This window comes from Gymnoscopelus braueri (genome assembly GCF_963280865.1).
Source record: "Gymnoscopelus braueri genome assembly, chromosome: 17".
NCBI classification, from domain to species: Eukaryota; Metazoa; Chordata; class Actinopteri; order Myctophiformes; family Myctophidae; genus Gymnoscopelus; species Gymnoscopelus braueri.
In genome coordinates, this window is record NC_137617.1 from 12,194,766 (window position 1) to 12,208,373 (window position 13,608).

The 13,608-nt window shown below is 39.9% G+C and overlaps 1 protein-coding gene across 1 annotated transcript; it reads right to left on the minus strand.

Annotated features, from left to right (window-relative positions):
• Positions 1-3,591: 3,591 nt before the first annotated feature.
• LOC308105377 (endoplasmic reticulum protein SC65-like) lies at positions 3,592-11,428 on the minus strand. The gene is made up of 7 exons (XM_080456058.1): positions 10,957-11,428; positions 7,532-7,681; positions 6,550-6,721; positions 5,993-6,121; positions 5,435-5,580; positions 4,941-5,024; positions 3,592-4,196 (listed from the first exon to the last, which is right to left on the minus strand). The coding sequence occupies exons 1-7, from the start codon at positions 11,425-11,427 to the stop codon at positions 4,035-4,037; spliced, it is 1,314 nt and encodes a 437-aa protein (XP_080312184.1). The 5' UTR covers position 11,428; the 3' UTR covers positions 3,592-4,034.
• Between the last annotated feature and the right edge of the window lie 2,180 nt (positions 11,429-13,608).

Sequence of the window (13,608 nt, forward strand, 5' to 3'; positions counted from 1 at the left end):
GAGATCTGCTATTTTTGACCCGTGACACCTGAGCGCAACTAGGTATAAATCAGGCTTTACATTTACCGTCAGTCTGTGATGACAAATTGTACGAATGCAGGATTTTTACTAAAGTGAGTGAATGAATGAATAAGGCAGGAGGTGGGCAGTATTATATTGTAATGTAAATACTTATATACTATACTAGTAGTGCATAAAAAAAGCATTTCCTATAGCCTAATATGAATGCCTTTTATCTTTACTGAATGTCTGCCTACTGTGGCTCAGGTTCTTGCGGAAATTGTTTTGCTTTGCTTTTTAAATGTTTAGCTTAGCAAATGCTGTTATTGTTTAGACAAAGGCGATGCATGCACATCCACTCTCACCCAGGTGCTGGACAAACGGGACGCATCAGGAAAGAAATTGTTCTTAATTAGGCCTACTGTCTAAATTACAAAATACATTTCATTTTCTTGAGCACAAATTAGTTGGTTTTAATGACATTGCTTTTACTGCAGAACAAGAAACAAGGGGCAATAAACAACATTCAGCCACTATGTCGCACTTTTACAACACCTCCGTTGCATAAGGTTCGCTGTTTACCTGTCACCAATCATGTGGTTTGCAACATAATAATGCGATGGCTGCCTAACAAGAATACAATATAGGCGTATTTAGTGGCAAAACAAATACCTCGCCCAACAAAAACACATAATGGTGACTGACAGCTTAAGGCTTAAAGAGGTAAAGGAAACCATAATTCTAGAGTTTTGGCAGGGTGACAAAATTATGATTGTGTTTATTTCACAATCATAATTTTTTGGTGGGAAAGCAATACTTTTTCTTTTATCTCCCCAATTTTGTTCTCATGCCAATAATACATTTGACTAACATACTGTAACTAAATAATTAATTGGACTAACACAACTAAATAATTGTTGAATTGTAAAGTTTGTGGCAGGAGTAGATTGAGGATTTTGAAATAATCAAAACTTATTAATTCATTTCTGTGAATCCTTCGACTGTATAATGCAGCAGCCCACAGAACATCTAAGTATTGGCCTTTCCTTGTTCATGTTTAAACTCCTGTGCATTCCCAGAGGTAAGATACATAACGCTGGTTTCACTGGTAAACTATTGATTTCCTCTCCTACCACTGCCACAAAACCACCTCTCAGGATGTTCCAGTGTTAAGTTTTTGTTTGCTACCCTCATATGTGTCAACAGTAGCATGCCGCTTAATTTATTCTCCATCTTATGACTGTGTCGCATACCAAACATAGCAGATCTACAAGCTAACAGCGTGTCGCATTGCAACACCTTGTGAGCTTGTAGATCAGCTATTTACGGCATGCAACACCATCGTACGGTGAAATATAAATCAGGCGTAACATTGGCTAGAGCCTGGGTAAAGTGTTTATCAAACAATTACTGCATAATTATATATTTTTTAAGATATTTTGGGGGCTTTTTCTGCCTTTTATTTACAGTGAACAGTAGAAACTGACAGGGAAAGAGAGATGGGGAGAGACATGCAGCAAAGATCACCGGGAACGGGACTTGAACCCGCGATGCGCTGTCAGGCCGGGCCACTGCATAATTGTTTAAAACTGATATTTATTATTATTTTTACCAAATGCTGCATGTGTCAGTCTGTCCATTCTGAATGGTTATTCTATCCCTGAATTATTGTTTTTTTAATCAACTTGAACCCAAGCACATAATGTGTATTATTGGCAGGCTTAGCGATGCTCCAACAGTGAGTGTAAAATGTGAAATATGCACATCCATGTGTATTGTACATAGAATAAAACTGTCCTGTATGCTTTAAGCAGATATGAATATAAATATTCAGATTGGATTGAAAGCCAGGAAATACCACTGTACTTTATTTAAATGTACCCATCCCTACAGCCTACATTTTCTAATGTCATTACTTTGCAAACATGTTCACAGTTAACCAATTAATTAACTGTAGCCTAATATTTTGGCAGAGATTTATGACCAAATAAATGATTATAATAATAATAATTAGCAAAAATAGCAGATCTACCAAAAATTGTAGATCAGCTATTTTTAGCAAAGAGATTTTGTGTAGACGGACAAAAGCGGTTCAAGTACAGATGCAACTCAGGTCCGTTTTACTAAGAATAGGGGGTTTAAAGTGGTTACAACCATTTGATTTGTCAATTGTATTGCCATTGTGTATGTACACACTGAGATGAAACATGATCTGAGGTTATTGATTGATTATTGGGAATTGACTATTACTGAGAAATACGGTTTTCACATGTTAACAGTTAGCTTGTTTGCAAATTCTGAAGCAAATGACGTTGTAAAGCTTTGTACAGTTGCATACTTGGGCCATAGCTCTGGTACCATGTGCGTAACATTATGATTGGCGTAATTTTATTTTTTTAAACCATGAAATCTATGGACCGAGAGGAGAAAATATTTAAACAAAAGTGTGAGAATTAAAATTAAAATGTGAAATTCTTGCCTCTTTGTGTCATTGAAAATAGATACCAATGGAAATGAGTCGCTGTTCATAATCCTAGTAAGTAGATGGTATTTAGCTGTACAACGGAGTGGGTTATAACTTAAAGGTGCTATTAGGGTTTTTTTCTATATTCTGATAGCAATCATTGAGATTGCCTGTTCAGTGACAGTAGTCTCTCATCTCTCCAGCTCTTCAGTAAATAGCATATTTTCAGGTTGGGATACTGATTTTTTGTCCCATCAGGAGAGGGAACTCATACAGGATAAACAAGTGAAATTGGAAGATATTCTCTTGGTGTCCCCAGGATCACCATTCGCCAGTACAAACCCCACTAAATTAGTCCCACAACTACACCTTGTTTTGAAGGCTAACATCCAGATCAACACTTAAAGCCATACTGTGTAACCTTCATTACAGTATGTCTGTTTGGCGACACCGTAGGTAGCTCCATACAGCATCCAGCTATGGTCTCTCAGTTAAAACTGTGATTCCCAGTTCAAAACAAAACCACATCTCTAACGTTGTCAGCAACAGTATTAACTTTATAATAAATACATATATAAATACATTTATGGTGCCTACTTCATTTTTGTGCAAATATCAGGGAAAGACGCAACTAAAAATAGTTTTTAGGGAAGTTGACAAACCCTGAAAAAAAACCTTTGTCTGGTGGAAACGTATATTTGCATTGTGGCCTCTTCATCTTCATTTAAAGTTTTATACATTGTGGTCAGCACCTCAGGAATATTGATGTGCTCCCCTTTTGCTTGTTTTCTATAGGAAGTTGTTAAAACACACATTTATGTGGAATGGTTATTGTGATGAATATACCAGTGACAGATAATATAAAAGATAAGGACTTGTTTAATTGAAAGATTTACACAGTATGACTTTAAATTCTGATATTATCAAACATAAATATGCAACGTATCAGACCGTCTAATTTAATACAGCATGTATTAAGTCTGAACAGAATCATACAGTCTAATTAAATACAGCATGTATTTAATTAAGTCCGATCAGAAGCAGGGATAAAACATATCCCCATCGGTGATGGGGCAAATCAAACACTGACATTCACACAAAAGAGAGAGAATATTTATCCTCTCATTAGGACTGCAATCTATCCGGATAGTTTCAACATGATTTGGAGATGTCCCCCAACCATAGAGATGTCTGCCATCACTCCAAATCAGTGGAGCTCATTGGCAATTGGTTTGTAATGCTCAAATAGGCGCAGTGCATGACAGCAGTTCCCATTTCCTGCTCAAATGAAGCTATTTTCATAGCTTCATTTGATTGGATCAGCTGCAGATTTGACCTGGAAACACACAACACCTTCACATGTGTTTCCGGAACAGGAAATGGGAATGCCACCTTGGCACCATCTGGAAAATGCACAGAGCCAAATACATTTGAAAAACTCAACCACAAAATCTCTTTCCAGAAATCATGACATTTACACCAACTGCGGATTCTGTTCAAGAAGCATACTTCTTTCTTCTTCTTTTTTTGGTGTAGGCTAATGCCTCTCTACAGTTTCACATGAATTAGTTTAAGGTCCCCTTGCTGTCATTCGTGCATCCGCAGTGTCTCCTTTGCCCTTCGGCTGTGACCACTTAGCGTAGATGGACTCTTCGTAGTCTCCTGGACCCTCAAACTCAACATCGGGTGACTCTGCGGCCCCCATTGCAGCTTCCTCTGGACCAAAGAAATCCTGGAAAACATCCAAACAAGGTATTTTGTCAAACATGATTTGTAGCTGCTATTTGGGGATTATCATTATATATTTTTGCTCAAATTGTATGGTGCATGCTCCACTGGTAAGATGATTGTGATTGAAAATTGTGATTTTGGTTTGGAGAGTCGCACTCAGAAATAAAAGTCCATATTTTGTATGGTTCGATAGGCCTCAAATTGACAAGATGACAAATGTTTCGGCTATCCAGCCTTCATCAGTTAGGTTCGGATAGATTTCAATGAGGAAATAGAATGCTTGTTCAACTGCTCCAAATGTTTAACTGGTTCAACTCTCGTACAATGATTTTACATCATACATTTTAGGTCTTTTGGTGACTGATCTCTGAATTTTTCGATTAACAAACATCAACATGTTAAGCAAGCCACTGAATTCTTCATGAATCTCCATTTTTTAGTTATGTGTAAAGATATGTCTTTGGTGATATGATTGATCTAGGTAGAGCTGATTACAATAATGTGAAATATTGTGAACAGATCTACCTAGATCAATGAGATGTTACAGAGGACACATTTATACTTAGTAAACAAAGTGGAGGTAAAGATGAATTATATAAATGACAATCAATAATACATTGCAATGAAACTCAATAAACAAACAAACACTATCGGTAGTTGGATCAAGTATCGGTACTAATATTAGCATTCTTCATTCACACCAGTTTACATAAACTGTCTTCAACAGTCCAATGTGTTCTCTTACCTCGTCATCCATAAGTAAGTAGCTTTCAGCAAACGCTAGCATCTGTCTCAATGTGGTAGTCTGGTTGTAGTACTTAACAGCCTCCTATTTAAATAGACACAAATAAATAACCAGTGTATGACATTACATTCACAGTTCACATCACTGTTCAATCACCTCAGGTAATTATCATGTAGCCTAATTTCTGTCTCCATCATTTATTCTCAAAATCTTTTAGAAAAGGTCCCTTTAGCCAGTAACAGGCCTGACACATGACACAATGCAACTGACCATGATACTGACATGATACTGGCATACAGTTGGCCTTCATCAGGGGGACCTGATGAAGTCCAACTGTGTTGACTTTTATTCTTTTGAACTTACCATGATAGTGCCATGATACTGCCATGATACTGACTATACAGTACACTGCTAAATAATAGATAGACCTATTCATATGTGTACATAATACCAAGGGTATGGTTTTGGAATAGACAGCGGTACTGTCCTCTTACCGTTCTGGGTTTGAAGTGGGTTGGATTTAGACCCCACTGTTGCTCATAGGCCTGGTAGTACTGTAGGTTTTTAGTCATGACCTGGTCCTCGGGTTCAAAGAGCTGGTAGCTGGAGGCACAGGGAACTGCACTGCTACCTTGATTTGCTGTCAGAGAGACACACAACACACATGATTGTTCTACCTGCTACTTTTATACACTAATGCCAAATGCATAACAAAATGTGTTACAGTGCAATGCATTGTTAGCTTGTAGAGTTGTTCTTATCACAAGCAACACCATTGTGCGATGGAGAATAACTACGGTAAGCTTAATGCACTCTTGCAGCGTTTATGAAACTATCTCTGCTCTCAAAATGTGTTACTTCTCTACTGAAGTTGGTCTTTGGTCTTTTCTCGTGTCCCAAATTGGGCCCCAGTCAATCTAATTGAAGAACACTGCTGTATTGTATTTATGGGTAGCATTGGAAAGCATATTAGAAAGTGTTAATAAGAGTAATAAATAGATATCAGAGAATGGGTTAGCTGTCACTCATTATCAGTGGTAGGCTATACTTACATTTATAATAAGCATATTGTAGGTAATGGTAAATTGTGGCTATGAATTTCTCCACAAAGTAGCCACCAACATTAGGCGTCAGCTTCTCCTCACATCCCACCTTGCACCTTAACGCTTCAATATACGCATCTGTGGAAACAGCATAGATCCTCTTTATGCTCAGAAAGCTCATATTATTTCTGAGCATTCACACAGGGCAGTGACAAAATGTCTGAATGAACACCATAGAGCAGTGGTTCCCAAACGGTGTGCCAAGGCACACTGACAAGTCCATGTGTGCCTTAGGATTTTATGTCAACGACACATTATTTCAATATACATTATGTACAGTATATATAACTATACAAAAAGTATAACACACTAATTTCCCAATTGAGAGGCAAATTCTATACCCTAAAAACATCTTAACTACTTTCAACCTGGTGTTCCTATTGATTTGCTTTGATTGGATAGGTGATTTCTTTGGTGTGAAAAATAACAGATGTACAAACTCACGTCTTGCGATGTGACAGGTCGTGAGCTTGAAAACCACAGCTTTACTGACTGTGCATACTCACCTGCCAAGACTGAGTAGAGGTCGCTGGCTGGCGTCAGGCGAGCGGTGACCTCACATTCGGCCTGACACAGTGCATGCTCCTCAAGGGATTGTCTCAGAGCTTTCTCCATGTATTCCACACCGCCGTTGTAGTCTTCTGAACCGATGAGTTTCACTGCATTCAGGAAGGAGATCTAGGAAACGGAATCAGTAACACTGTCAGGAGAACTTGTTGGTGCGACTGTCCAGAGAATGAACGTTGTGATGTCAAAACTACCGCTATAGTCTTTCCATAACTTGGGCGTAATTCACAGCCATTGTAGCCTGCCCCAGCGCGTCGGATATCTGGTCTAGAGGGCCGGATTCAAAATCTCCGGACATAATATCCGTGGGCTCCCATTGGTTCACCGATCTGTGCGCCCGCCCCCGCCCCGCTCCGCGCCCCTCCTCCTCCCCCAATGTGCAGCATTGAGAGCCCTGATGTCACAACATTTGGAGCGACGCCCACTGCACTCTGGTCGGTTGGGGAAATGAAAGGTTGACTCCCACTTCCTATGCCAGAAATTTCAACAGCTTGGTCCAGGCTTTCTTTTTGAGCAAATCGCGAAGGAAAATAAAAGCCTGGAGATCGAGGCTATACAGGCATTGTGATGTAGGCAACCTTTAACCACATGAACCCTAGTGACCCTAGTATTCTGGGGCGAACATTTGGTGAAGATAGCAGATCTACAATCCTTTTAATTTCAAGGACCCCCACTTTGGTATGCTTTAGGCCATGGATGCCCATTACTCTGACAGTGTTCAAATGGTTCCATTTTGTACACTCTCAGAGTTTCAGACCTGTAACAGTACATTGGTTCCTAGCTAATTATCATTTATCTGGGGCGTAGACCACCTGGAAACCCCTCAAGGATGGACCATTGATCAAAGTATAAATGGTGTACTGTAAGTGTTTTTTATAAAACCTTGTGGGTTGTGACAGCATCCGTAGCCCTCTCTCTCACCTCGTATGCTGGTGCTTCAAGGTCAGTGAGGTAGCCATCCAGGTCATACTGGGTGTGGTAATGTTCTATGAGCTGTTTGATCTCCTGGTCTCCAGGGTTCTTCTGGAGGTATGTGTGGGCACATGGAACCGCCGCCTGCAGGTCATTTAGCTGTGAGGACAAAACAAAACAGAAGTACTGTCACCGCATGAATCCTGGCGTCCCTATACTCTGGGCATGTCATAATAATTGGTGAACATTCTGCAAAAATAGGCGAACATTCGGATTGTGGAGGCAAAGAGATTTTTCGGCGAAGGGAAGGGGCCAAGTACGGACCCCTGAATGACCACGGTCAACAAAGTATATAGGGTTCATCATTAACTGGAGTCCTTCGCAATGCTCTCCCTGGGAATTTATTTTATTATTATTATATTATTAGATTTATTTTGCTAATGGAAGCTTAGCTACACATAGTAGTAGATGTCACTGTGACAGTAGATGTCAGGTTCGTTATGGACATGAAGTGATAATGCCTGTGTCAGTTTTTCCCAACCTGGCATTGAAAACCTTTACAAAATAGTGAAAATAGCAAATCTACAAGCTCACAATTTTCCCAGGGATACACAAAGAAAATGTGTATCTCAGCTGAAAACGTTTGGGAACCACTGGACTGTATACTGTATATGGAAAATAATTTGGTTTGTAAAGGTATATGTAAAAAAAAATCCTTTGGACTGGATGCCCAGATAGAGAAATATGAGTGAATCGATGCCAAAATATGGTTAGGCAGAAATATTGAATCCATGTTGAAACCTAACATTGAAATTATACAGAAAGCGTTAATTGTGTCAAATGTTGAATAAATGTTGGATTTTCAACCATAACTGACTCTAAATCAATGTTGATTCAACCATCCCCTAACTTGGAATCTACATGCACATTTTAGTTGATTTTTTATATTGAATCAATGTTATGGAATCAATATTGATTCAACCATCATCTAAATGGAGAATAATATCATAATAAAAGACTGTCTTTCAAATAAAGCGTCTCTGTCTCTCATGTATTTGATATTACCTTTATATTATGCATCCACTATTGTCCAGCAAAAGAGGCAACGATACAGTATATTGAAAGGTGGAAATGGTTAAGTGGATAATCTTTTTAAATAAATATTTAACCAAAGAAAAGTATATACTGTACGCGTCAATACTGATGCTTGCATCTGCTATTTTCTGTTATGACAAAGTGTGAATCAAGCTTCAGTGTACGAGTGTTCAGAAATCTGATTAGAATCTCATTTCAAACCACTTAGGAATGTGATTCAAATCTGATTCATATAAATCAGGGGAAAAAATCACACCCTGTGTGAAGTGGGCGGTGTCTTGCTAGCTAATCACAATACTGAATGGAGTCAACCAATCATGTACAAAAGATAAATACATTTATTGAAACACTCTTTATGATGGACGAAACCATAACTCGAAAAAAACCAAGTTTTTTTTTTTTTCGAGTTATGGTTGCTTATATAGGGCTATGCACATGTGTCATGTGACACTGGCCAATCACAGTCCTGAATAGATTGTGATTGGCCAATCACAGCGCAGGATAATTGTACTAATTTCCAAACTTCACTTTCAGGGCCGGTTTCACTGGCCAAAGTATTTGTACATTTTTCCAAATCTCACTTATAGGGGCGGTTTCACCGCCCAAAAATCCAGGAAAAACAGCGAAAATAGCTTATCTATCTAATAGCTCACAGCACATCTAAATGCGATGTGTTGTGAGGTTGTAGATAAGCTATTTTCACTATATCATATCTATGTTCATTATATTTGAAATAGGGCTTAAGTGGAATTTGTAATTCATAATGTAGTGGAGTCAAAAGCACAATATTTGTCTTTTTTAAATGTAATGGAGTGAAAGTCATTCAAGTTAATAATAATAATAATAATAATGTATACAAAGTCATAAGGCCCCATAAGAAATATTTGTGTTTAAAACTTTCAGAAGTATTAAGAAATTGTAAAAGTAATTTCAAGATTCTTCAAAATGCAGACCAGCTATTTGTAGGATTGTACTCTGTGAGCTATTGAGCTTGTTAATAGGGATAGACTCCTGTGTTCTTGGCTGTTGCTGACAATAAGCCCACTTGTAAAGTGCATGAGCCAAATGCCTTTAATTTATTTGGGAGAATGACCCATCACGAATGTCAATGTACAAAGCTTGGTGTGCTTGGGTAGCTCAGTTGGAAGAGCTCTTGACTTCAGACCAAGGTCATGGGATTGAATCCTAGCACAGGAAACTTAGCATCTGAGCAATCTGGCTCCCATGGTTCTACTAACTTTTTTCTCCTTGGACCCGGGTGCTTGCCCGGGTCCAAGCACCGGGCACCACGAAGGGTGCCCCTGATGTGATGATACTGACCATGATACTATGATACTGACATGATTCTGACCATGATACTGACCCTGATACTGACATTTCATTCAATTATGCATTTGCATCTATACCTACCATGACTGACCATGATACTGACATGATACTGACAATAATACTGATGACGTCAGTATCATGATCAGTTTCTGTGACAGGGCCATGGTGTCCCTGTGACAGGGCTGTGCCAGGCCTGTTACTGTCACAGTAACAGGCTATACCCTGAAGAAGGCATTTGTGCCGAAACGTTGGTAACTTTGTACTCTGCGTCCTATAATAAATTTGCACTTTGGTTATAACGGTGTGTGCGGACACTTTTTGTCTTCTGACAATTTACCTGCCGTGAGCCAGCACCACTACAAGGACCTGGTGTGCGTAGCATCTTTTTGCACACTGTCACAGCCCTGTCACAGGGATGTCAGGCCCTGTCACAGCCCTGTACGGCCTGTCACAGGGATGTCAAGACATCCATATACAATTCTACTTATATTCGTAACAGGCTTCTTCTTTTTTTTCCTCCCTGGGATATTTGGAAATCAATAAGATATTTTCTAAATTATATAAGCATGCTTATATGTTAATAGTTAATAATTAGGTGTTGGGGGCGGTAAAGGACCTTGATATTGGATAGGGACACTGGCCCAAAAAAGGTTGAGAAACACTGCCTTAGATCATGATGCAACTCTAGAGTTTTGATCTGGTTACTTTTGTCTTAGAGTTGTAATTGTTTGTAATTGTGTGCTTGTTGCAAGGCAATTTCCCCCTTCAAGGATAATAAAGATTATTGATATGGACTTGATGAAATCATTAGTGATGTTAATAGAGGTCTATGAAGGATAGCAGATTCCAGTGGTTGATTAAGCTCAGGCTGCATTGTCGTCATGCCATTTCTTATGCCTTACTTGCATAAATATTGAATTAATAATTGTAATTCCATATAATAAAAAATATATACAAATTAAAAAATTAATTAAAAAATAAAATAATAGTCTGATTGTTTGATTCCATACCTTGGCGTAGGCAAAGTAGAGATATCGATAGGGGGACCTTTTATCAAAGTCGTCCAAAACCTCTGCCCTCGGATAAGGCAATGACAGCGCAGGGAAGTGTTCCCTACATTTCTTCAGACAAGACGCTTTGGTCAGAACGCTCCTGTAAACCCGCGCGGCCCAGTCTCCCTCAAACGACGAGGCTCGATCCTCTTCGTCACAACTCTTATTACAGTGGCGCGCACAATATCTCACACTGTCTCTCAGGAGCCTACGCAAGCGCAAGCTCGCTTCCATATGACGGATCGACTCTGTCCAGTTCCCAGCCTCATAGTGGTCCAGGGCCAGTCCATAGGCGGCATTAAGGGGCATGAGGTCTTCTTTTGGGAAATTCCTAAAGTTATAGCCCTCATACTGCGCGTCCAGCACGGCGAGGAGCGCAAAACAGAGCACAGTTACAAAAAGGTGTCCTTTTACGCACAAAGCAACCATGGTGAACCATAGGAGGAGAGAGAAGACACTACACCTCTCACTCTCAATGTTTCAGGGCATTCTGTCTGTGTAGCCTACTGGTGGTCTGGTGAACCGTTTAGGGGTCTGTCTGGGGGATTTGAGGAATTGTACCAGTTGTAGGGCTGTCTCCGGTTTCACAGACAGCGCTGTTACGCACAGCTGTCACTGTGTCTTTATTTGGCTCACACACACACACAGTTAAGTGTGATATTGTCTTTGTTGGCGGACCTACACACGTGTCATGGCTAAAGAATGCATTAGGCTATACATTATAGGCCTAGGACATTTTTGGAAGCAATTTAAGTAGGCTGTATGCCAGACCTACCACGGAGGCAAAGTGTGACTCAAAATTATTTCAATCAATTGGTGGCTTACATAAATAAATTTGCTGTTTATTGGTCTGGAGAGAGAGCTGTCATTATTTTTGGTCGGTTTATTTGCGGTGAATCCACTGTTTGCCGTCTTGCGTGTTATACTGACATCTTGTGGTGTTGAGGTGGTATTTGGCCGGGGTTATTTGATGTCCTTTATGCAGTAGTAATGTATGCCTATTTTGCACAATGAGGCCTACTTTTACGTTTGGTAGCCTAGGGTGAATAGGCCTAATATTTTAATGGCAATTTTGGTACTTTTAGTAGGCCTACTCATAAAGTAAAGTAATGCAGGAGCTAGCTTACTCACTGAGTATTTATAAGTAGGCTACAATGGGCCTATATATAGGACGGTCCTCCGTCCTACATTGTGGTAAACAAGCAGCTACTTTTTCTATGTAAGTAAAACATCTGAGTAGGTCTAACTTCTTCCACAACTCGATGTGTAAAACCAAAGGTTAAACGAATAACGGCTTTTCTCTTCTACTACTCTATGTGCGTCACACTGCCCTGCACGAGAGATTTTCAAACGTTTTTCACAGTCGTCAGCCAACAGCCCACGTCCGCCGTCGTGTGCCTTTAAACCACTGGTTCCCAAACACTGGGTCGAGACCAATATGAGGGTCGCGGCCATATTGGAAAGAAATTGGGCCTCTTCTTACTTCCTTCACAGGTTTTACCAATGATACTAATGAAGCTCTGTTCAATTCTGGTCAGGGTGCTGATATTGTGCATGTTGGCTCACTAGAAACACTCCATTTTCATTCCCAAATGGCCCCTTATGGTGGGTGTGTAACTCTGAGAGTGTACAAATGGAACCAAATGGACCCGTGAGGGTCCATTTGGTTCCATTTGTACACTCTCAGAGTTATGGGGCTCCTTGAAAATAAGAGACCACAGAGCCTTAATTAGTATTATTGGTAACACCTGTGAAGGAAGGAAGGGGCCCAATTCATTCCCAATATGGCTGCTGTGCATAGAGCCTATTGTTATGGGTCGCGAGTAAATACCCCTTATTTATTGTTTCCAACATTTTGCTTTTCATTATTTTATTTTTTTAAATCCCCCCAAAAATCACGAGTTCACTTTTTTCCCCTCAAAATAATTCCATTAAAAAAAAATCCATTACCTTTTAGAGGTGAAAACAGTACTGTTAAGAAGTAGTGAAAATAGCCGATCTACAAGATCTTGTAGATCGGCTATTTTTCTCTAGTTTCACTAGGAGACATCAAATTACTCTTTTGGCTCTCGAGCCAAGAAGTTTGGCAGCAACCACTCTATGGAACCACTGCTTTAAACAATAATAACCATCCTATGTGAAGACCACTCCCATCCCACCATGTCATTTGAGATTCTGTAGTAGCCTACGTGTTAAGGGGGTCGGAACCAAAAGTCCCCCCCCCCCCCGCCCCCATCAGGTTCGCAGCTAGCTCGTGTGAAAAGTAACCCCACCAACTACAAGTACAAAGACATTTAAAGTAGTCTAGCTGCCAAACAACGTTCAAACGCAAAGAATCAGAAGTCGCGAAAAACGCCCCCCCCCCCCCCCCCCCTCCCCCCCCGAGCCGAGGTTTATGTTTAGCCAGATGCTGCACCGAACTTGGTGACCTGGCCTGCTGTGACATAGGCTCTATACTCCAGACATTTCATTTTCTTCTTTAAGGTTTATATTATATAAGTTTATATAAGAAGAAAACTACGGCTTGTCATTGGTTGGTATGGTATCACGTGTAAATTAATCTAACTGGCAATGAAAAAGACCTCAGTCATAAACCTGCACCTAGAGCCG